The sequence below is a fragment of the Rana temporaria genome, chromosome 2 (assembly GCF_905171775.1).
Source record: "Rana temporaria chromosome 2, aRanTem1.1, whole genome shotgun sequence".
Classification (NCBI taxonomy): Eukaryota; Metazoa; Chordata; class Amphibia; order Anura; family Ranidae; genus Rana; species Rana temporaria.
The window spans coordinates 400,984,468-401,009,625 of NC_053490.1; the positions used below are offsets into that span (position 1 = coordinate 400,984,468).

General features: G+C 44.3%; 1 protein-coding gene across 1 annotated transcript in view; it reads right to left on the minus strand.

Moving 5' to 3' along the window:
- LOC120927438 (cyclic AMP receptor-like protein A) overlaps window positions 1-25,158 on the minus strand; it is a 712,728-nt gene that overhangs the window by 538,310 nt on the left and 149,260 nt on the right. The window contains exon 5 of the mRNA XM_040338115.1: window positions 14,700-14,760. Within this exon, the coding sequence (XP_040194049.1) occupies window positions 14,700-14,760 (61 nt within the window). The remainder of the gene's footprint in view (window positions 1-14,699; window positions 14,761-25,158) is intronic.

Genomic DNA, 25,158 nt, shown 5'->3' on the forward strand with positions numbered 1-25,158 from the left:
CCTGTCATGGCTCTATACATGTATCCAGGAGTATAAAGGGACCTGTGCATTACCGGCGGCCACAATGTCTTTTGCGCAAACTAACCATGTACGCTAATTTTGTTTTGTTTTTTGTACCAAAAATATGTAGAAGAATACATATTGGCCTAAACTGATAAAGAAATTTGTTCTTTTATTATAGCAAAAAGTAAAATATACATATATATTTTTTTTAAATTGTCGTTTTTTTTGTTGTTTATAGCACAAAAAATAAAAACCGTCAGTAGGGCAGTGGACGGTGTCTGTAGGGCAGTGGACGGTGTCAGTAGAGCAGTGGATGGTGTCAGTAGGGCAGTGGACGGTGTCAGTAGAGCAGTGGACTGTGTCAGTAGGGCAGTGGACGGTGTCAGTAGAGCAGTGGACGGTGTCAGTAGGGCAGTGGACGGTGTCAGTAGGGCAGTGGACAGTGTCCGTAGGGCAGTGGACGTTGTCAGCAGCATTGTACCTCCATCCAAAAACCTGAATCAGCTCTACTGAACCCAACCCCATACAAACTGTTCACAAAGTGCCACTGTGCATTCTACAACCCTTTCAAGCACCTTTTAATTACAAAAAAAGCCCAAAAAATTCAAAGCAATCCACAGGCACCCCACAAATAGAGAAGAAAATAACAGATTAAATATCAGACATGGCCTGTACCCCCCCCCCCCCAATAGAGACCTCCATTACAGCAAGACAAAAAACAAAACATTACCTTCCAGGAGCCGCTGCAAAGATGTGGCCCTCCATTCACTGTCTCTGGAGTGCACAGAAAGTGCAGTGTGACCTGGCTGCAGGACATTAGCCCTGCTGGAGCGGGGGAAGAAAGGAGGGGTTTGCATGCTGTTTGGGGGTAGCTGATAGAAGTGGGGTAGCTGACAGGGGAAGGGGTAGGCGACAGAGGGGAGGGGTGGGTTGACAGAGAGGGGCGGGTTGACAGAGAAGGGAGGGTTGACAGAGAGGGGGGGCTGACAGAAAGGGAGGCTGCTGACAGAGAGGGGGGCTGACAGGGGGTTTCTGACAAAGAGGCAGAGAGGGGGCTGACAGAGAGGGGGGGTGCTGACAGAGGGGAGTGGCTTACAGAGAAGGGTGGGCTGACAGAGAGGGGCGGGCTGACGGGTGGGTTGCTGACAGAGAAGGGGGCTGATGGAGGGGGGTTGCTGACAGAGAGGGGGCTGACAGGGGGGTTGCTGACAGGGAGGGGGGCTGACAGGGAGGGGGCTAACAGGGGGGTTGCTGACAAAGAGGCAGAGAGGGGGGCTGACAGAGAGGGGGGTTGCTGACAGAGGGGAGTGGCTTACAGAGAAGGGCAGGCTTACAGAGGGGTGGCTTATAGAGAAGGGTGGGCTGACAGGGGTGGGTTGCTGACAGAGAAAGGGGCTGATGGAGGGGGGTTGCTGACATAGAGGGGGCTGACGGGGTTGCTGACAGAGAGGGGGCTGATGGGGGTTGCTGACAGAGAGGGGGCTGACAGACGGGGGTTGCTGACAGAGGGGGGTGGCTTACAGAGAAGAGTGGGCTGACAGGGGGGTGGGCTGGCAGGGGGGTGGCCCGTGTGACCTCATCAGGGGATAACGGCTGGCATATGTGATGTCATTAAATAGTGTGGTAATAATATAAATTGCGGTGGCCATTTTCTAGTAGCCTTTGAGCTCTTAGTCTATTACGGTGGCCATTTTCTGGTGGTCTTAGGCTACAATACAATAATAAAAAAGCGGTCTATGACGATGACCATGTTATAGAATACCAAAGAGCGATCCTGTCGTCTCTGTTGTGTCTAAAACCAGTGTTTGTGGTGGCCAATTTCTGGTCCCTATATCTACCGATGATACATGCTTGGTCTGAACATGTATATGCCAAGTGCGTGGTAACCTATGGAAATAACAGAGTACTAAATATATGTTTTTTTGTGTATATACTCTGCATACATTTGGGCCCTAGGTGTTGGTGTTGCCACAACACTGTAAGCCCTCACAGTTAGTCTTGGTGGGCGGGGAGCGCTGGAACGCCCTGCTGTGTGAACTATTATATCAATAACTCTAATTACATGCTATTGTTGAACAGTGGTAGAAAAAATGGGCCTTTGGTGCTGGCGCTGGTGCCACAACACTGTAAGTCCTCACAGTTACTCTTGGTGGGTGCAGGAATGGGCCCTGCTGTGACATATTAGATCAAGAATTGTAATTACATACCCCTGTTGAAGAGGGGCAGAAAAATTGGGCCTTTGTTGGTGAAGGTGGTGCTGGTGCCACAACACTGTAAGTCCTCACAGTTACTCTTGGTGGGCACAGGAATGGGCCCTGCTGTGAAATATTAGATCAAGAATTGTAATTACATGCCCCTGTTGAACAGGTGCCACAACACTGCAGCCCCTCACAGATACTATAGTTGGAGCGCAGGAATGAGCCCACTGCAAAGTATTGCATCAAAAATTGTAATTAGGGCACTCGGTTTTCACGGCTCTGGATTAGGGGCACTCTCCTCTACTACCCCAGCAGCTTTGTGAACAGTTTTACTGGATCAGTCTAACCCTGTTTGAGCCTTAGCTCAGGATCCGCATCTCACCGCCGCCATTTTGAGGCCTGAAGATCCTCTGGAGTCCTTCGTCCCTGCAGCCTGCGCTCCGGGCACCGGACGTTGGCCACCGCTTGCTCCACTGGTCGCTGTGCCCCCGGGAACCCCTAGATGCCCGTCTGCTGAAAGCGAGATCCTAATCCCCGCATCAACTCGCGAGGCCGCCGCCATATTGCTTGCTCGAGGCCTGACGGAGGAACCGGATCCCACAGCTTCTGGAGGTAGGGGAACACATCTAGCCCCTACCCATCCCCTCCCCGCCTACCCGGCACTGTCTAGTGGCCTCGCCTGGTCCCGGAATTGTCCGCAGCGGCCGCGATCCGGTGCGGCCTAGTTAGGCCCTGAATCCCCGGACTTTCCTGGCGCTGTACCCCGAGGAAGTGCACCAACTCCGGGCCTCCCTCTGTGATTCGACCGCCCACTACCATCCACCCACCCTTCTATCATAAGCCCTTCCATGCCTGGCACTTGGCACTGACTCTTTTCGGTGGCCATCTTGGTACACCTGAGGCCTGCTGTCCTCCTGCAACCGGAGCCAAGCCCTGCCTGAACACCCAAACCTCACAGCACTGCAACCCAGTAGGAAGCTGGAAAGGGGCCTTTTTCTATATGAATGGAGGGGGTGGAGATGGCCAGCTCTCTACACCACAGCGCTGATCTACCTGAAGCTAGGCCTGCTTAGCTCCGAGATGGCAGCATAAGAACGGTGCTCCAGGCCCCACAGGGAATATTTAATACATAGCAGCCCACACAGAAGAGATTGAGACAACCTGCCTTTATAATTACCCTCCGTTGATTTCTGCAACATGACTAAAAAGCACAAGGGGCCCCAGAAGCCGCAAAAACTGACAGAATACTTCGCCCTAGAGCAGAGGCAGGAGAGCACTGGCACACCTGGGCCCTCTGCCGCCAGCACCCCCCATCTACCGCAGAGGAGGGATAAACCCTTTAAAAGAATGTCTCCAGCTAGTAATAGACATTCTCCTGCCTCTTCCTCTGTATCTGGAAGCCCTGAGAAAGCCAGGCTCAAATTGGATGCTACGGGGCCTTCCCATGAGGTGAGTGCTGGTCTTGAATCTGGAGACGACACCAGGGAGCTCCCGGACTCCATCGACCGTTTCCCCACGAGTAATCAACCAGTGTTGGATACCACGCTTAAAGATATGCTGGTATCCCTGAGGAGTTCCCTCCACAGCGACATGATGGCGTGCGTCCAAAAATTTGGGAGTGAGCTCCAAGCTGTGACATCACGGGTAGACCACGTCGAAAACAGGATGGGGGAATTTGCCACCACGATCAACAGCCTTGTGGATGCCCATGACGCTAGGGACGAGGAAATGGAGGCAGTCAAAGCTAAAATGGCAGATATAGAGGACCGTTCCAGGAGGAACAATCTCAAAATACGCGGGGTCCCCGAATCCGTCCAACAATCAGAATTGCGTGACTTTGTCTCCAAGATCTTTATCTCAATCCTACCAGACCTCACTGAAATGGACATAACAATGGACAGAATTCACAGGCTACCAAAACCCTCCTACCTTCCAGATAAAATACCGAGGGATGTCATCCTACGCCTGCATTTTTTTCACGTAAAGGAACGCCTGATGTCCAAGGTGCGTAATAGAGATCTCATCCCCCCGCAATACAAAGATCTTCAGTTCTTCTCCGATTTGTCTCAATTTACGTTGCAGAAACGGCGGAATCTCAACACCATTTCCAAGGCATTGCGCAACAACAAAATAGTCTACAAATGGGGGTTTCCAACCAAACTCATTATCACCAATGATGGAAAAGAGCATACAGTAGATTCCTTGGCTAAAGGCTTGGCCTTGCTTAAGACATGGAATATCATCCCGGAGGATCCCCCCGGTGGGCCTAACAACCGCAGTCCAAATCAGGTCGGCAGTGATTGGAATGTGGTCAACTCCAGGAATGCTCGCTCACACCGCTGAAGTTACTATGGGCTGCCAAAATTGTTTTACTACTCCTAATTGCCCTGTTCTGGAGGCACCTTGCTGAACTTGCCTCACACCCTTTTGGTTACTTGCAGCCATGAGCTGCACTCAGGTCATAATGGCCTATGTTCACCTGTTTTGTCGCTTTTTTCTCTGTTTATGTGTTTGTTTTTTATTTCCGTTGGTTTCTCATTTTTTACGTAGCAGTCTAACATCCCACTCTGCAGGTGGTCTCAGAAGAGTCCACAGATTCACTGAAGAGCTAATGAATGGACTCACTCGGGACCGTCTGACCTTGAGGGCGACTCTTCTTGGCTCACCGGTATGGTATGCTAAGCCACCTGATGTAAGTGTTACTTATTCTTCATACTGCTTATCAATTAAGACCGTTGTCCCAGGATGACTATTACTTTCTTAACTATTAACGCTAAGGGTCTCAACCATCCAGCCAAAAGAAAATCACTATGGGCTGAGGCGATTAGATTTAACTGCGATGTCCTCTGCACTCAAGAGACTCACTTTCAGGGCGACAAAACGCCTAACTGCACTCATCCAAATTATCCACACATCTTCAAAGCCAGTGCCTCGGCAAAAAAGCGGGGAGTGATGACAGCAATTAGGGACTCTGTTGCGTTCCAGTTGCACAATGAAATTGCTGACTCCCAGGGTCGCTACCACATCCTTGTGTGCGACATTAACTCTACCACTTACACATTGGTCAATGTTTATGCACCTAACGACCACCAAATTCACTTTTTGAAACAAGTCCTCAGAAATGTTAGACCGATACAAAAGGGCTTCCTTCTCTTATGTGGAGACTTCAATCTCCCCCCTGACCCTGAGGTGGACTCCACATCGTGTTCACGCAGACATCATCATTCTCTGCAATCAACACTACACTCACAGGATCTCTATGACGCTTGGAGATGTCTCCATAGCACTGAGAGGGACTACTCTTTCTTCTCAACGAGTCATGGCGTGTACACAAGATTAGATCTTTTCCTTACGGACAAATGGCTGCTACCTAAAATTGTGGATACTAAAATTAATGATATTACTTGGTCGGATCATGCCTCTGTGACACTCTCCATTGCTGATTCGCCCGGCGTGGGTACTACATTCGTCTGGCGTTCCAGCCCGAGGTTGTTTCAAGCTGACCACTCCAAAAAGACCTTGCAGAAGGAACTGACCGATTTCTTCTCTTGCAATGATGGCTCTGTATCGGACCCTATGGTATTATGGAATTCCCACAAGGCGTTTATGAGAGGGGTTTTGATTCAGATGGGTGCGAGGGCTAAGAGGATGAGGGGGCAGCAGATACAAACTCTCATTTCTGAGATACACAATCTAGAATCCCAAAATAAGCAAAAAGCCTCTCCGCTAGTCTCTAGTCAGTTGACACAACTTAGGAGCGAGCTCCGCTCGATTCTGCTTGACAACTTTGAAAGGTCTTCCAAGCGCCTTAAGATGACATACTACGTCAGTGGCAATAGGGCTGGGAAACTCTTGGCCAATCGCCTCAGAGGAGCACGGCATAAGACCACTATCCCCTTTGTTCGCCACCCCTTCACCCATAATAAATTGTTCCACCCCCAAGCGATAGCTGACGCGTTCAGTTGCTATTATAGCTCACTCTATAATTTAAAAGATGACCCCTCCACTATCCAACCCACGGGACCCATTATCTCAGACTTCCTGAGCAAAATTGAACTCCCCCGAATATCATCTAGTCAACTGGAGGATTTAAATTCTTCCTTTTCAGAAACTGAAATCGCCAAAGCAATAGACTCCCTTCCTAACAACAAAGCCCCCGGGCCTGACGGCTTCACCGGAGAGTATTATAAAGCTTTTAAACTGGAACTGGTCCCATACTTAGCAGGTATTTTCAATCAAGCTGCCTCCTCGTCCTTTTTTCCTTCTGAGATGCTAAAGGCAATGATTGTGGCGCTGCCGAAGCCCGGGAAGGATCCTGACACACCCCAGAATTTTAGGCCCATTTCATTGCTCAATACTGATCTGAAATTATATGCCAAGCTCCTCGCCAATAGATTGGTGGACCTCTTGCCGTCATTGATACACATGGACCAATCGGGGTTCACAAAGGGCCGACAGACGTCGGATGCCACTAGGCGCTTAATTAATATAGTGCATCTGGCCAATCGAACAGAAACGCCTTCTCTGCTCCTCGCTTTGGATGCAGAGAAGGCGTTTGACAGAGTCCACTGGGATTATTTAGCCAAAGTGCTTTCCAAATTTGGGTTCGAGGGCAGAATACATTCAGCTATTATGGCACTATACACGACTCCATCGGCCCAAGTGTATATATCGGGGATGCTCTCCAAGGCATTCAATATTTCTAATGGAACCCGACAGGGGTGCCCACTGTCCCCTCTTATATTTAATCTCCTTATGGAACCCCTGGCGACTTATATTCGCTCTCACCCCCAAATAAGTGGTTTTATGGTTGGAGGCGTACAACATACCATAAGCCTCTTTGCGGATGACATAATTTTGATGCTCACCAATGTTGAGACCTCTCTGGCTTCGGCTCACCAGGTATTGCAATTGTTCACGACAGTGTCATACTATAAGGTTAATGAAACCAAGTCGCATATTTTAGGGGTAGGCATTCCTGCCCGAACTAGGCACGCCCTTAGCACAAGGTTTCCCTTTCCATGGAAGGAGAAAGGTATATCATACCTGGGTATAACTCTTACGTCTTCACCCTCTGAATTAGTGAGAGAAAACTATACCCCATTTCTGCAACGGTTACATACTAAATTAGAGGCTCTAGCAAAATTCGAACTATCCTGGTCGGGACGTCTGGCCGCCTTCAAGATGCAGGTCCTCCCACAACTACTATATGTCTTTAGAACCCTGCCCATCCCGGTACCACCCTCCTTCTTCCTCTCAGCACAATCTACTCTTAATAAATTTCTTTGGGGGGGCAAGAGGGCGCGATGTGCATTCCACAAAATTATCAAACATAGGAGGGCGGGAGGCATAGGCCACACCCACATCAAGGATTACTATACAGCCTCGATCTTAGCCCAGCTGAGGAGCTGGTTTCCTTGCTCCGCTCCGTCCCTATGGGTTGCTCTAGAGCAACAGCAGATCCCGGGCCACAATCTCTATGACTACCTCATCACTAGTAACCTCCGCCCAGGCCGATCCCCGGACATTGGACCGACTATAAGAGCATCTATTGATGCATGGCGAATACTGACTTCGCAAGTTTCCCCACAGTATAAACTCATCCCAATGAAATTTCCACTGACTGCCCTAACCTATCTTATCCCCGATATCTCTGTAGAGGGCTGGAGTTCCGGGGGGGTACTAGATATAAATGACTTGTATGTGGGACCTGCACTCAAAACATTTAGAGCTCTCCAACTGGAGTACTCTATACCCACGACTGAATACTTTTGGTATGTGCAAATTTCACACCTTCTGAAACGACAGACTGACCTCCTCACCCTCCTCCCGTGGCATATAGCTTTATATTATACAGCGAAGAGTACGAAAGTCAAGGGCATATCAGTGTTCTACTCTTACCTACAGGATAAGCTAGCACTCATCAAAACCTCTGATATGCAAGCCTGGGAGAGAGAATTCGATACAGTATACTCAGTTGACCAATGGCAGACGGCCCTAAGGGTAACATACTCATCCACCAAATGTGTTAATCTGTGGGAACTATTCCAAAAAATCTTGTTGAGATGGTACCTCACCCCTTTCAGGCTGTCTAAGATCGGCAATGGTATATCCCCCGGGTGCTGGAGGGAATGTGGGGGAACGGGGACACTGTTCCATATTCTATGGTCCTGCCCTGTGACAATACAATACTGGCAGCTAATCCAACACCTGATAGCGCAAGTCCTTAAACTTAATGTGACCCTGTCCCCGGGGCTGGCGCTACTTTCCTTGGGTATAGATCAGATCCCTTACCATTCGAGGACGCTTTTATCCCACGTCCTTCTAGCTGCTAGGCTAGCTTTGGTCAGGCATTGGAGGACCACTGCTAGACCTCCTCTGTTGGAAGTTATTCAAATAATCAATACCCATGGCTCATATGAACAACTATTTGCCTCCGGAGTAGGTACCTATGCAGAGATTAATAAGATATGGGAACCCTGGAACGACTGGTATAGGGTTCAACCTAGACCTGGCCTGCAGTAAGATAGCCCTTGCCTGACACAAGGCAGGTACACCGCCCAGTACTGTTTACAATGCTCTAGTTTTAGACTGCTACTCTGTTTGTTCTTTGTTTTGTTTTTCTTGTTTCTTCTATTTTTCTTTGTTATCTCAATTGCACTAACCCATTTTAGTCATGTTGAGTTTGGTGCTGAACCAGTACCTCGGGTTTACATGACAACTAGCCCATCTGGCATGATGGGTTACGGGAATCCAACTACTCTCATCTGTTGAGTACACCTTATTAGTACTGTATGGATAAGATGCCTCCTCACCTTGTGATCCAAACCACCGATATGATCTCTGTGTATCTTTGTGCATGTAATTTGTGTTTATCACTGTTAAAACTAATAAAAACTATTGAAATTAAAAATTGTAATTACACGCCCCTGTTAAACAGGGGCAGAAAAATTGGGCCTTAGCCACTGGTGGCGGTGCCCAGAACCAAAAATGTTCTTACAAGCTATCAGCATGATCATTGAGGAGGAAAAGGATAGTCACTCAGCATAACAGGATAGTCACTCAGCATCAGCATAGGCAGTCTTCAACGGATCTGACATTTCAAAAAAAATTATTCAGTTACATCAGCATCAGGTGCTTGGTAGCTGGTGGTGATCCAAGCCTGATTCATTTTTATGAAGGTCAGTCGATCAACCGAGTCAGTGGAGAGGCGCACCCTGTGATCGGTTACAAAGCCTCCAGCAGCACTGAATGTGCGTTCTGAAAGAACGCTGGATGCAGGGCAAGCCAGTAGCTCAATTGCGTACTGTGCAAGCTCTGGCCAGTGATCCATCCTCAAGACCCAGTAAGCCAGAGGATTTTCGGTGGAAAAGGTGTCCAAGTCTGATCTTGCCCCTAGGTATTCCCGCACCATGTAAAACAGACGCTGGCGATGGTTGCTGGAACCGGTCATACCTTGGGGATGCGGACTAAAAAATTGTCTGAACGCATCGGTCAGACGGCCACCTTCTCCCCCGCTCCTTTTGTGACTGACCGAAGCCTCAGCAACACGTTGTCCAGGATCCGGATTTTGTAACCTCCCAGTCTCTGGGAACGCATTGCACAGACCTTTCTGCAGGGCCTTCCGAAGATGTTTCATCTTCTGCTCCCTCTGCGCCGGCAAGATAAGGTCCGTAACCTTATTCTGGTAATGTGGATCAAAGAGAGTTGCCAGCCAGTAATGATCCCTCTCCTTGATAGCATGAATACAAGGATCCTTCCGCAGGCTTTGCAGGATCAAGGAGGCAATACAACGTAGGTTTGCTGAGGCATTTGGTGCGGAGTCCTCTGGGTCACTGAGGACGACATGATCCACAGCCACCTCGTCCCAGCCATGTACAAGTCCATGGGTTTCTTGGGACTGTAATTGATCCCTTGAAGACTGCTGCTGATGTTGAGTGCTAGGCTCCACCTCCATGCTGACACAATCCTCCTCCTTCTCGTCCTCTTCCTGTGTGATAGGCGGGCAAGCCGGAACACTGTCTGAATAAAGGGGGCCGTGAGAGGTAAGGAAGTCCTCCTCTTCCTCTCTCTGTTCTGCCTCAAGGGCCCTGTCCATTATTCCATGCAGTGTGTGCTCCAACATGTGAATAAGAGGGAAAGTCTCAGGCCCCATACACACGATAGAATTTATCCGCGAATACGGTCCGGCGGACCGTTTCCGCGGATAAATCCTCTCGAGGATTTCGGCGGATTTTCATGCGATGGAGTGTACACACCATCGCATTGAAATCCGCGCCAAAATCCTCTGGCGATGACGTGTCGCGCCGTCGCCGCGATTATGACGCGGCGACGTGCGCGACGCTGTCATATAAGGAATTCCACGCATGCGTCGAATCATTACGACGCATGCGGGGGATCCCTTCGGACGGATGGATCCGGTGAGTCTGTACAGACCAGCGGATCCATCCGTTGGGATGGACTCCAGCAGATGGATATGTTCTGCATGTCAGCAAATATTCGATCTGCTGGAATCCATCCCAGGGGAGATATATCCGCGGAAACAGATCCGCTGGCGTGTACACACCATAGGATCTATCCGCTGAAACCCATTTGCTGGGATTTATCTGCGGATGGATTCTATGGTGTGTACGGGGCCTTACTGATGCATGCACTGTCACTGCTCACCATCCTCGTAGCCTCCTCAAATGGTGACAGGACAGTGCATGCATCCCTGATCATGGCCCACTCTGACCCAGTTCTGCTGCCATATTGGCACAGATACTCATTGATGGCCCTCTGCTGCGTGTGCAGCCGCTGCAGCATGGCCAACGTAGAGTTCCACCTGGTGGGCATGTCACAGATTAGGCGGTTCTTGGGCAGGTTGTATTCCCTTTTGGAGGTCTGCCAGCCGAGCACTGGCATTATATGACCGTTGGAAATGCACACAGACTTTCCTGGCCTGCTTCAGGACATCCTGTAAGCCTGGGTACCTGACCAAGAATTTGCCTGGTACAATCTGCCATTGGTGTACCGATATTAGATTGCCTGCATGTACTAGGCTGTGACACACCTAATTTTACACCTTCGGTCCTATCAGTGCAGGCTTCAGAGAGGACTGAGGGTATAGTGGGGTTGGAGACCCCAGCTGATGAGGGGCAAGGGGAGGTCCGTTCTGTTCTTTGGTGTGGGTCTTTGAGGTCCAACGAACTGCATGGCAGGTCGACATATGTCTGGTCAAGCATGTGGTGCCCAAGCGGGTGATGTTTTGGCCATGCGAGATACGCTTGAGACATATGTTGCAAATAGCAGCAGTACGATCTGATGCACTCGTCTCAAAAAAGGCCCACACCAAAGAACTTTTGGAATAACGTTGAGACAAAGCAACGCCTTGCACATGCGTAGCTCTGCGTTGTGATGCAGTCGGTGTGCTGTCCTTAAGCTGGCCCCTGGAGGGCATCCTGCCTTGTTGGAGATGTGCCTGTGCCTCCTCCTCCTCCTCTCTCCTATCAGACACCCATGTAGAGTCAGTGACCTCATCATCCCCTCCCTCCTCATCACTGTAGTATGGTGCAGCTGGGGGAACATGACTGCCAGATTGCTGTCCTTCTTGGGCACCCCCTCTCTCTGGGCTCACGTTACTGCCTTCCTCTAGCTGTGTACCATCATCAGAGCCTTCAAAACGCTGCGCATCCTCATGCAGTATGTACCCAACACTGTGGTCAAACAGTTTGGGGGACTCCTCAGGAGGACATGGTGGGGCTAGGGAAGGAGTGACTGATGCCATTGAGCAGAGGGAAGAGGACGCCTTGGCAGCTGCTTTGCCAGACAAAGTACCCTAAACCTGGGTGAGAGAGGATGAGGAGGATGAGGACGGCTTGGTCATCCACTCTACCAAGTCTTCGGCATGTTGCGGCTCAACACTGCCAGCTGCCGAAAACAAGGACGAGTGTGTCCCATGGCCACGTGCTGATGAGGATGCACCATGTCCACGACCAGCACTGTTGCCTCTAGACGCAGAGCATGCTTGCCCTCTTTTATCGGCTGGTGACTCTCTTCCTCTCCTTGTTGTCCTTCCAGACATACTGTACTAATGGCCTGCAGAGGACAAAGGCAGTACACACACCACGTAGCTTTAGGTGCACACTGCAGAGGACACAGGCAGTACACACTATGTAGCTTTAGGTGAAAACCTGCAGAGGACATGGGCAGTACACACTACGTATCTTTAGGTGCAAACTGAAGAGGACACGGGGCAGTACACACCAAGTAGCTTTAGGTTCAAACTGGAGAGGACAAAGGCAGTACACACACCACGTAGCTTTAGGTGCACACTGCAGAGGACACAGGTACTACACACTACGTAGCTTTAGGTGCAAACTTCAGAGGACAAAGGCAGTACACACACCACGTAGCTTTAGGTGCACACTGCAGAGGACACAGGCAGTACACACTAAGTAGCTTTAGGTGCAAACTGCAAAGGACACGGGCAGTACACACCAAGTAGCTTTAGGTGCAAACTGCAGAGGACACGGGCAGTACACACCACGTAGCTTTAGGTGCAAACTGCAGAGGACACGGGCAGTACACACCAAGTAGCTTTAGGTGCAAACTGCAGAGGACAAAGGCAGTATACACTACATAGCTTTAGGTGCAAACTGCAGAGGACACGGGCAGTACACACCAAGTAGCTTTAGGTGCAAACTGCAGAGGACACAGGCAGTACACCACGTGAGAATACTGCAGCTAGCGCAATTACCTGCCTGCCAGTAAATCAGGAAGAACTGATCTAGCTAAACTATCCAGTGTATAAATATATATACAACACCTGGGATGCATATATATCCTCTACACACTGTAACTTTAACTGACTAGTCTGCCTGCTCTATCTACCTAGAAAAAAATGACTCTCTCTCTCTCTCTCTGTCTCTAACCACCGCCGCAACACACTACACAAGGCCGACCTGCAGGCAGCGTTTTATAGTGTGGGGCGTGTACTAAACCCTCTGAGCCTTTATTGGCCAATTATGGCTCTCCGTTTTTTGTGCGTTGTGATTGACCAAGCATGCGGGTCATAGTGCATGCTTGGCCAATTGTCAGCCAGAAATGCACTGCAATGCCGCAGTGAATTATGGGCCGTGACACGCCACTCGAATTTGGCGCGAACGGCCCGTAACGTTCTTAATTCGACGAACAGTCGAACATACGATGTTCGAGTCGAACATGCGTTCGACTCGAACACGAAGCTCATCCCTAGTGGCCATGTTATAGAAGACCAGAGACCAATCCTGTCGTCTCTGTTGTGTCTTAAAACCAGTGTTTGCAGTGGACATTTTCTTATGGTCCCTATATTTTTCAATGATGCATACTTGGTCTGAATGTGTATATGCCACCTGCGTGGTAAATGATGGAAATAATTGAGTACTAAATAGATGTTTTCATGAGACTAAAGATTATAGTAAATCATTTTTTTGCCCCAATTTTTGGGGGAAATTAAGAAATTAAATACTATATATTATTTTTTTCCACAAACTTGTAATTTTAACAAGTTATTTCTCACACACAGCATAGACATACTTACAATTACACCCTAAAAACATTCTGCTCCTCCTCCTGAGTATGAATGCTACAACATGTTTTCACAGCGTAACCCTATAGAGGGGCCCAAAATCCAAAAAAGCACCTCTGGGCTTTTCAGGGACATGCATCTTTCCTGATTGCATATCACATTTTTAGAGCTCCTGGAAAATCAGGACAGTAGAAAGACTGACCAAAATTACCACATTTTGGAAAGCAAACACCCCAAGGTATTTTCTAAGAAGCATAAAGAATCTTGTAAGAAAATATATGTTTTGCCCCAAATTTTTGGAAAATGTAAAAATAAAATGAAAATGCATTTATTTTCCACTAAGTTAATTAATAGGATATTTTTAACATACAGCATAGGCATACTTAGAATTACATTCCAAAACCAAACACATTCTACTACTTCTCCCAAGTATGGGAATACCACATGTGTAAAACTATTTTACAGCCACATAAAGAAGAGGCCCTGGAATGGCAGGACAGTTCAGAAATTAGATGCATAATTTATGTTATTTTTGCTATTCAGCTATCCATCACTTAACTGCCTCCGGGTCCTCCCCACGGTATTGATCTTCCAGCACTGCAGGGATTAACATTAGTCACTGTTAGTGTAAAAGAGTTGCCCTGATCACCTGCCCCTTTCTTCTGCCTCCTCTGTTCTTAGAACTCATAATACACTTTCCAGCAACTCTTTCAGACTCACAATGGCTAATGTTAACCCTCATAGCACCAAAAGATCAGCTTTGTAGGAAGGGCCAAGCAGCAGTGGGGAAAACATTTCTACATTATGCTTTTAGCCAGCTGGATAGAAGACACATTTCATTATTTTCCTGGTGCTGTCGAGCAAACAAAATATAACTAAACTTCAGCTTTGAATGATTGATAAGGTTGTCTCACTAGTTATACCAAAGTGTGGCAACAAGATAAACTTACCAAAGTATGTTAACCACCATGCTTGGAAATTACACAGAGCACCATCGAGTAAAACCTCATCCTACAAGAGAAAACAAATGAACAATAATTTCAGTATATTTAAATGCAGTTAACGTGGACCTGAACTCAAAATGGTTAAGCTTTTTTCTTTCTTTTTTTTTTAGGGAGTATTTAAAAATGTAAATTATGCCTAACAAGTAACCTGGAAATTTTTACTTTTTTATTAATTTCTTTCTGAAAAATAACAGTCAACTTCCAATGTCTTCAGCCTCAGAGCTGTATATCTGCAGTATGGGATCTCAGGAAGCTGTACCTGAGAACCTGCAGTGTGTGCATCTTCTTTCATGTGGATTGATGATTCCTACTTATTTGCTGCTGCTGCTTTATTACTCCTCCATCAGACAGCAGAGTGGCAGCTCTGACAAGAGGATCGGCTACACTACTGAGATGACCACCTCCACATAGTGACACAGTGTTAAACAAGGCATGGTAAATTAGTAACAGGGAAATAAGTTGCAGGGTGACCACATGCAATATCGGTGACACGTCCATTGCTCTTTAATTGTCTGTTATTGGACACATCTTTCACAGTTTAACTCCTCATATAAGGGATACAAACTTGTCAGTATATAATCCATTTTTTAGAAATGGTGGAGACTAATGCCTTTGTAAATACTATTAGTAGGGAATAATTAAAAAAGGCTTAAATAGTTATCCACCTAAAGTTTTAAAACATTCTACAGCTTTAGTGATCACTTATAATAAATAACCATGATCTGATCTGAGAGAAAACAGTCAGCTTAGTAATTCATTCAATTCCCCTATCAAATTTACGCAGCCCCCAAAACATTTATAAAAATATATATATATATATATATATATATATATATATATATATATATATATATTACACACACACATATACAGTGGGGATCGAAAGTTTGGGCACCCCAGGTAAAAATTTGTATTAATGTGCATAACGAAGCCAAGGAAAGATGGAAAAATCTCCAAAAGGCATCAAATTACAGATTAGACATTCTTATAATATGTCAAAAAAAGTTAGATTTTATTTCCATCATTTACACTTTCAAAATTACAGAAAACAAAAAAATGTTGTCTGCAAAAGTTTGGGCACCCTGCAGAATTTATAGCATGCACTGCCCCCTTTGCAAAGCTGAGACCTGCCAGTGTCATGGATTGTTCTCAATCATAGTCTGGGAAGACCAGGTGATGTCAATCTCAAAGGGGGAATTGGGTACCTGAGAACCCTGGGATTATAAGGCGGTGCTGATAAATCGTGAAAGGACACAATAGTTTGAAAAATAGAAAAGATTTTTAATAAATTTATACATACAAATAATGAATAAATAATTTGAAAATACAAGACCAGCTGAAGTTTAGAACATAGACAGACTTCAGTATCGTAGAACAACTTGTTGCAGTTTGAGTTCGCTCAACATGTTTCGCTCGTTTGAGCTTCCTCAGGAGTGTTTAGAACTGACTGCAATGGATCGAAAAAGAATCAATATAAAACAGGTGGTCAAAAAAGATAGTATTAATGAATACAATTTTTATGGGTTGATATGTCACAGCATAATATTAGCTCATAATGATATCGTAATAATTGAATGGGAAATAAATATAAACAATGTAACAATTCATAGATTAGAAATTATTCTGGGAGAGGGGGAGCGCAAAAACACTTACCTCAACATATACAATTTTAAAACCAATGGCGTGTCATAAGTATCAATCAGGTTGAATAATAATCCTGATTGGAATGAGCCTAGGAAGCCAATTTCACGAAGGATGTAGCATTCTGTACCTAAACCATAATCAATGAAAAAGCCAGGAATCAATAAATGTTGGGAGAAGATCTTAGTAAAGTTTTTAAAAGAAAAAGCACATCTCAAAAAGAAAAAACAAAAAAGTTTTTTATATTGATTGTACCTTAAAGAAATTGGTATAAATGGCTGAATCACGTCAAACAAAGAAACAGTCCTAGATTGTAGCGATAGGACTACGTGGGAGAAGGCAACCACTGAAGAGCCTCCTCTGTATTGAAGGATATTCCTCAGAATGGCGCGATCCTCAGTTCCTATTAAAATGAACCGAAGTGCAATCTAATGAGAGAGAAAACAGGGAAACAACCATGAGTTTCACTGTTTCTCCAGCATATATAGAATTAAATTTCCCAAAGAGAGACTAATCAAAAAAATAGGGGCACTTCACTCCCCAAAAAAATGAGACATACCGTGGAGGATTATCAGGGTCCGTGTGTCCCGAGTATGCAGCGTTAAGCTGCCTGCTGGTTAGTTTGTTGTGGACTGACACAGCGGCTTGAACAGCCGCGCTTTACATATCACACTGGAGCGGGCGCCAGCCAATAGCCTCCGCTCAGGCGGGGACATGTGACCTCCCTTGTAATCACCATAATGAACCACCCTGCCGTCTGTCAGATGACCGACTGTGTGGGCGTGCGCTCGTCATGCTCAAAACGACGATTTGCGTCGAATGGCGAGTGGGCGTATCCACAAACCTTTATTTTCTGTCACCTGCCAATCCGTTGGAATTGTCTACATTATGATGTGCGAATGTGGATCATTCTACATAGGCAAAACAAAGCGTCCCTTCTTTCACAGGATTAGGGACCATGTCAATTTAATCAATAAAAAATAGATGGAAAGTCCTATTAGCCTTCACATGGGCATTCATCATAATTTCAATAGTTTGAAAATGATTTTTTTTGCCTTGGAGCATATCCCCCCTGGGGAAAGAGGTGGTGATTTCGATAAAATATTATTACAGCGGGAGGCTAGGTGGATTCACTCATTATCCGCTTTGCATTACCCTGGTTTAAATGAGGCTTTCAGCTTCAAACCTTTTTTATGAGTCATTGTCATATCATTTGTGATTTTAATGCCCCCTTTTTTTCTTTTTTTTCACTTTTTTTTACTATTCATTTCATTTTTCTCTTTTCTAGTTTCATCTTGGTTATGTTGCCAAATAAGTATCATGTTTATCTAATATTGTGGGTTTTCTTTGCCTTGTCAATATTATTATTATGCATAATGTACCAACCAATAATGTCATTAGTAATATGGAGTAAACAATCCTTTTATTTGGCAGCAGGGGGCGCAACCTCACCCTCATTTGGTCTCTATAGACTGATGTACACATTCAAGTACTTTAACAATGTAAAATTTGAGATTTTCTCTTTTATAGCTGATGGGATAGCCCCCTCTTTTTTCACGAATTGATGTGCATTCATGAAGTCATCTTCTGCCCCCAATAGAACCATAGGGACATGTAGGACCACTGTGCTATACTGAGGTGGCTGGATCCCTTTGTATCAGTGGTCCTGAATATTTACCCCCCGTTTTTGTTTTCACCTTGTCCCCCCACTCTTTCTAAGTCAGTTGTCTCTGCATTCTCCTAGCCGCCGCTTTTGCGGCAGTTATCAATCACCCAATAGTAAGTATGGGAAAAATTCCCATATCAAATATGGCGGCTCGCCATTCGATGCAAAGCGTCGTTTTGAGCATGACGAGCGCACGCCCACACAGTTGGTCATCTGACAGACGGCAGGGTGGTTCATTATGGTGATTACAAGGGAGGTCACATGTCCCCGCCTGAGCGGACGCTATTGGCTGGCGCCCGCTCCAGTGTGATATGTGAAAAAGGGCTGCTGTTCAAGCCGCTGTGTCAGTCCACAACAAACTAACCAGCAGGCAGCTTAACGCTGCATACTCGGGACACACGGACCCTGATAATCCTCCACGGTATGTCTCATTTTTTTGGGGAGTGAAGTGCCCCTATTTTTTTGATTAGTCTCTCTTTGGGAAATTTAATTCTATATATGCTGGAGAAACAGTGAAACTCATGGTTGTTTCCCTGTTTTCTCTCTCATTAGATTGCACTTCGGTTCATTTTAATAGGAACTGAGGATCGCTCCATTCTGAGGAATATCCTTCAATACAGAGGAGGCTCTTCAGTGGTTGCCTTCTCCCACGTAGTCCTATCGCTACAATCTAGGACTGTTTCTTTGTTTGACGTGATTCAGCCATTTATACCAATTTCTTTAAGGTACAATCAATATAAAAAACTTTTTTGTTTTTCCTTTTTGAGATGTGCTTTTTCTTTTAAAAACTTTACCAAGATCTTCTCCCAACATTTATTGATTCCTGGCTTTTTCATTGATTATGGTTTAGGGACAGAATGCTACATCATTCGTGAAATTGGCTTCCTAGGCTCATTCCAATCAGGATTATTATTCAACCTGATTGATACTTATGACACGCCATTAGTTTTAAAATTGTATATGTTGAGGTAAGTGTTTTTGCGCTCCCCCTCTCCCAGAATAATTTCTAATCTATGAATTGTTACATTGTTTATATTTATTTCCCATTCAATTATTACGATATCATTATGAGCTAATATTATGCTGTGACATATCAACCCATAAAAATTGTATTCATTAATACTATCTTTTTTGACCACCTGTTTTATATTGATTCTTTTTCGATCCATTGCAGTCAGTTCTAAACACTCCTGAGGAAGCTCAAACGAGCGAAACATGTTGAGCGAACTCAAACTGCAACAAGTTGTTCTACGATACTGAAGTCTGTCTATGTTCTAAACTTCAGCTGGTCTTGTGTTTTCAAATTATTTATTCATTATTTGTATGTATAAATTTATTAAAATTCTTTTCTATTTTTTCAAACTATTGTGTCCTTTCACGATTTATCAGCACCGCCTTATAATCCCAGGGTTCTCAGGTACCCAATTCCCCCTTTATTCATTCATGTATTTCATGGGATGAGGTGCTTTCAAATTTGAGGATCTGCTTATCCATAAAATAATATTGTCAATCTCAAAGGTTTTAAATGCCCAGACTCATCTGACCTTGCCCCAACAATCAGCACCATGGGTTCTTCTAAGCAGTTGTCTAGAAAACTGAAACTGAAAATAGTTGACGCTCACAAAGCTGGAGAAGGCTATAAGAAGATAGCAAAGCGTTTTTAGATGTCAATATCCTCTGTTCGGAATGTAATTAAGAAATGGCAGTCATCAGGAACAGTGGAAGTTAAAGCAAGATCTGGAAGACCAAGAAAAATATCAGGAAGAACAGCTCGCAGGATTGTGAGAAAAGCAATTCAAAACCCATGTTTGACTGCACGATCCCTCCAGAAAGATCTGGCAGACACTGGAGTTGTGGTACACTATTCCACTATAAAGAGATACTTGTACAAATATGATCTTCATGGAAGAGTCATCAGAAGAAAACCTCTTCTACGTCCTCACCACAAAAATCAGCGTTTGAACTTTGCAAATGAACATATAGACAAGCCTGATGCATTTTGGAAACTTTTTGGCCGGAATGAGCAAAGGTACGTTTGGAGAAGAAAGGGCACAGAATTTAATGAAAAGAACCTATGTCCAACTGTTAAGCATGGGGGTGGATCAATCATGCTTTGGGGGTTGTATTTCAGCCAGTGGCACAGGGAACATTTCACGAGTAGAAGGAAAAACGTATTCAATAAAATTTCAGAAAATTTTGGATGGTAACTTGATGCCATCTGTGAAAAAGCTGAAGTTAAAGAAAGGATGGCTGTTACAAATGCATAATAATCCTAAACACACCACAAAATCCACGGGGGATTACATCAAGAGGCGTAAACTGAAGGTTTTGCCATGGCCTTCACAATCTCCTGACCTCAACATAACTGAAAATCTATGGATAGACCTTAAAAGAGTAGTGTGTGACAGACAGCCCAGAAATCTCAAAGAACTGGAGACTTTTGTAAGGAAGAATGGGCAAAGATACCTCAAACAAGAATTGAAAGACTCTTGGCTGGCTACAAAAAGCGTTTACAAGCTGTGATACTTGCCAAAGGGGGCAGTACAAGATATTAACTCTGCAGGGTGCCCAAACATTTGCAGATGCCATTTTTTTGTTTTCTGTAATTTTGAAAGTGTAAATGATGGAAATAAAATCTAAGGGGCAGATCCACAAAGAAATTACCCTGGCGTATCTATTGATAGGCCGGCGTAATTTCAAAATTCCTGCGACGTATCTTTGTTTTGAATCCTCAAAACAAGATACGATGGCATCTCAGCTAGATCCGACAGCGTACGTCTTCGTACGCCGTCGGATCTAAGCTGCAATTTTTTCCGGCGTATAGTTAAAGCTCCTATACTGAGGCATACTCAATGTTAAGTATGGCCGTCCTTCCCGCATACAATTTTGAATTTTTTACGTTTGCGTAAGTCGTTCTTGAATAGGAATTTGCGTAGAATGACGTCACCGTCGTAAGCATTGGCGGGTTCCGGTTTAATTTCAAGCATGCGCACTGGGATACCCCAGGGACGGCGCATGCGCAGTTCCAAAAAAACTTTGTTTACGTCGGGTCACGACATATTGACATAAAACACGCCCCTATTAGATTCATTTGAATTCCGCGCCCTTACGCCGCGAGAGATACACTACGCCGCCGTAACTTATGGCGCGGATTCGTTGTGGATACAAATTAAAAAAGATAAGTTACGGCGGCGTAGCGTATCTTACATACGCTGCGCCCGGCGCAGATGTATGTGGATCTGCCCCTATCTTTTTTTTACATATTATAAGAATGTCTAATCTGTAATTTGATGCCTTTTGGAGATTTTTCCATCTTTCCTTAGCTTCGTTATGCACATTAATACAAATTTTTACCTGGGGTGCCCAAAATTTCGATCCCCACTGTACATATACACACAGTATATATATGTATGTGTATTTATCTCTCTCTCTATATATATATATATATATACATATATATATATATATATATATATATATATATATATATATATATGCCTGTATAATGTTTTTATTAATTTGGATGGATGACAATATTTTCTTTGACCATTATTAGATTAATTGGCTGCATTTAGTGTCTTTTGAGGCTTTTTTTCCCCCTTTATTTTTGCTTGGTAATCCTGTGTGTAGCATGGTCCCCTTGGAGACTGCTTTGATTTACCTGCTCATCTGCATCACCATGACCCTGTAAACATTCCAACCCACCTAACACTCTGGGTTCAGACATCATTGCAGCACCTTTAATAAGACAACACTCAATGCGTTTATATTCTATTTATTATTATTTTATTATTTTACTGAGATACTTCAGATAATATAAGGTTATACAAAGGAGGTAATTGGAGGTTCAACTGAGCTTTGAATAACAGCACAAACTCAGCAGAATGATTCCTCAAGAAATGGCAGTTAAGAAAGTTGGCAACAACAGATACTAAATGTATGTATATACAATGGAATACCACTTGAGCATAACCTGAAAAGATAAGCAAGTTAAACATCAATTCTGACAATACTTCTAGATAAGAACCCAAGCCAGCCTGTTCAACCTTTTATCCTAATGAGAGATAACACTAAACAAAGATGGTAAGAAGGCTCTTTTAACCACTTCAGCCCCGGAAGCACTTTTTGTGATTCGGCACTGCGTTGCTTTAACTGACAATTGAATGGTCGTGCGACGTTGTACCCAAACAAAATTGATGTCCTTTTTCCCACACAAATAGCGCTTTCTTTTGGTGGTATTTGATCACCTCTTCATGTTTTTTTATTTTTTGCGCTATAAACAAAAAAAAGAGCGTTGATTTAAAAAAAAAACATATTTACAATATTTTGTACTTTTTGCTGTAATAATAAATAGCCCGATTAAAAAAAAAAATAAAAATATATATATATATATATATATATATATATATATATATATATATATATATATATATATATATATATTTTATTTTTTCCCTCAATTTAGGCCGATATGTATTCTACATATTTTTGGTAATAAAAATCGCAAAAAGTGTATATTGATTGGTTTGCTCAAATGTTATAGCGTTTACAAAATAGGGGATAGACTTATGGCATTTTATTTTTTTACTAGTAATGGTGGCGATCTGCGATTTTTATCGGGACTGCGACATTATGGTGGACATATCGGACACTTGACACATTTTTGGGACCATTGGCATTTATACAGCGACTAGTGCTATAAAAATGCACTGATTACTGTGTAAATCAAAAACACTAGGGGTTAACTGTGTTCCCTAATGTGTGTTCTAACTGTGGGGGGAGGGGACTCACTATAGGAGATGACAGATCGTGGTTCCCAGCTTGTAGGAACTCACAATCTGTTTACACACATCCTGTGCCAGCATCTTTATGCTTCCCACATTGCTTTTATTCATATTTTACCATTTTGTGATCACTTTCCATCCACCTGGCTGTGCCAGTGTGCCAGTGAGCTCTCTTCTTTCTATTCACAGTCACTGAGAGACATTCACCATATAGCATCATTTGTTACAACTTTTGATTGTGTTATCATGCACTTGTGCTTATATATGTGTCACATTCATTTATTATGAGTTGGTGATCCATTATCACTGTGGTCATTCTCACATTCTTTTTACTCCCCCCCCCCCCATGTTTTGTTTCTTTTCTCACCTCCCCTTCATACCTGTAGCATGGCCGAGCTCCTCTTCCTTCTGTCAGTCAGGTGTCCTGCCGTATTTTCGGAGACTCTGCGTCGCGCATGCGCAGTACAAGGGGGGTCCTTATCCCCCAGGCAGAACTTATTCGGCAGAACACCGGCCGGGTCCCTGCGCTACAGGAGATTCAGTTTCCTTGTTCCGGCCGGACTGAAAGGAAGTGAGCACTCAGTGTGCACTTCCTGTCCGGCCGGGAACAGGACACTGAATCTCCTGTACTGCGCGGTATTTGACCGGACTGACAGGAGGAAAGAGGAGCTCGGCCACGCTACAGCCTGGAAAGGGGAAGTTGGGGGCCCCAGGCCAGCTCGGGGCCCCAAGCAATTGTTTATTTTGCCTGTCCTGTAGCGATGGGCCTGAATACATGGAGTAGTTGATGCATATTTACATATATTGCAGTTGATACCTGTACATATTAGTGACCTACTCACTTAATGGAGATGAAAAAAAATACGTTTAAAGGAACATCCATAAAAAGTTGATGAATATATACACATATCGGTAGTTATTAGCTCTACGCGTTTCAGGGCCTTTTAGCCACTCATCAGGAGCAAAACCATAGTGATCATCTATAAATAAGAAAGACAATCATATTTCAATGGTCTAGAGGGATTGTGGGAACATGTGGGTCCCCTTTTGTCTTGAAACTACTGCCTCCTTTTCTCACGTTTTCCTTCTCCTTTTTCTTGCTGCACTTTATTCTTTCACTCTGCTCAACATTTTCAAACACTATTTTTTACACCACTTTTATATTTGGGGGACACCCCATTCAGCTTACACCTGCGTTACCCATTCAACTTACACCCATTCAACTTACACCTGCGACACCCCATTCAGCTTACACCTGCGTCACTTCATACATTTTGACCCTCTCGGGGTGCGTTTTGTGTTGGCTGCCTGTTATGCCCCCTCAGCTACCAGATGTGGCATTTTTGGCTGGTCTTAGATTCTCATGGCCGCACCACCATTGCACAGATGTATCTGTAAGTCTATGGGCTAAATATATATATGGGGGGGTTTCTCATATTTAATATTTGCCCACATGTTTCCACAATCCCTCTAGATCATTGATATATGATTGTCTTTCCTATTTATAGATGATCGGTTTTGCTCCTGAGAAGTGGCTAAAAGGCCCTGAAACACGTAGAGCTAATAACTACCAATATGTGTATATAAATTATCAACTTTTTATGGATGTTACTTTTAACTTATTTGTTTTTTTATCTCCATTAAGTGATACTTCAGTAGGTCACTAATCTGTACAAATATCAACTGCAATATATGTAAATATGCATTAACTACTCCATGTATTTGTAAATATATAAAATTTCCTTGTTGGAATGTGAATTACTGTGCAAAACTTGGTTCTAATGAAATGTAAAAAATATTGATATATAGCAAAATGCATAAGATTTAAATATGAAATTATATGACAACTTGAACCAATTAAAGGTTGTCTTTTGTCCAATTTATCTATCTGCTTCCGTGTGCTTCATGCAAAGTCCCGCCTCTTGTCCTCCTTTTTAAATATGTTTTAAGAGAGATGTACATGCTCCTTCAGAGGTATCCTTGGTCCTGAGGAAAGCAATCAGAAGTGTTTTACAGGGAATCTGTCAAAAAGAACATCTGCCTCAAAAGCTTCTGATAAAGTGTGCTATTATTTGACCGCCACACATTCCATAGCATTTACTGCCGCCCCTTCCATGGCAGAGACCCAGTTCACAATAACTTTGACTAGACTCCGTTTAACTTCCCTGGAAGTAATTTAGGAATACATGTATTTTGTTTGTAATAGGATGTGCAGTTAACCATTGTCTTTATACAGTACAATTCTCTGGTAGTCTTCAGGTGAAATCAGCCCATTAAAGTCAATAAACCTGTAAGTGTGGCATTTATTAAATGC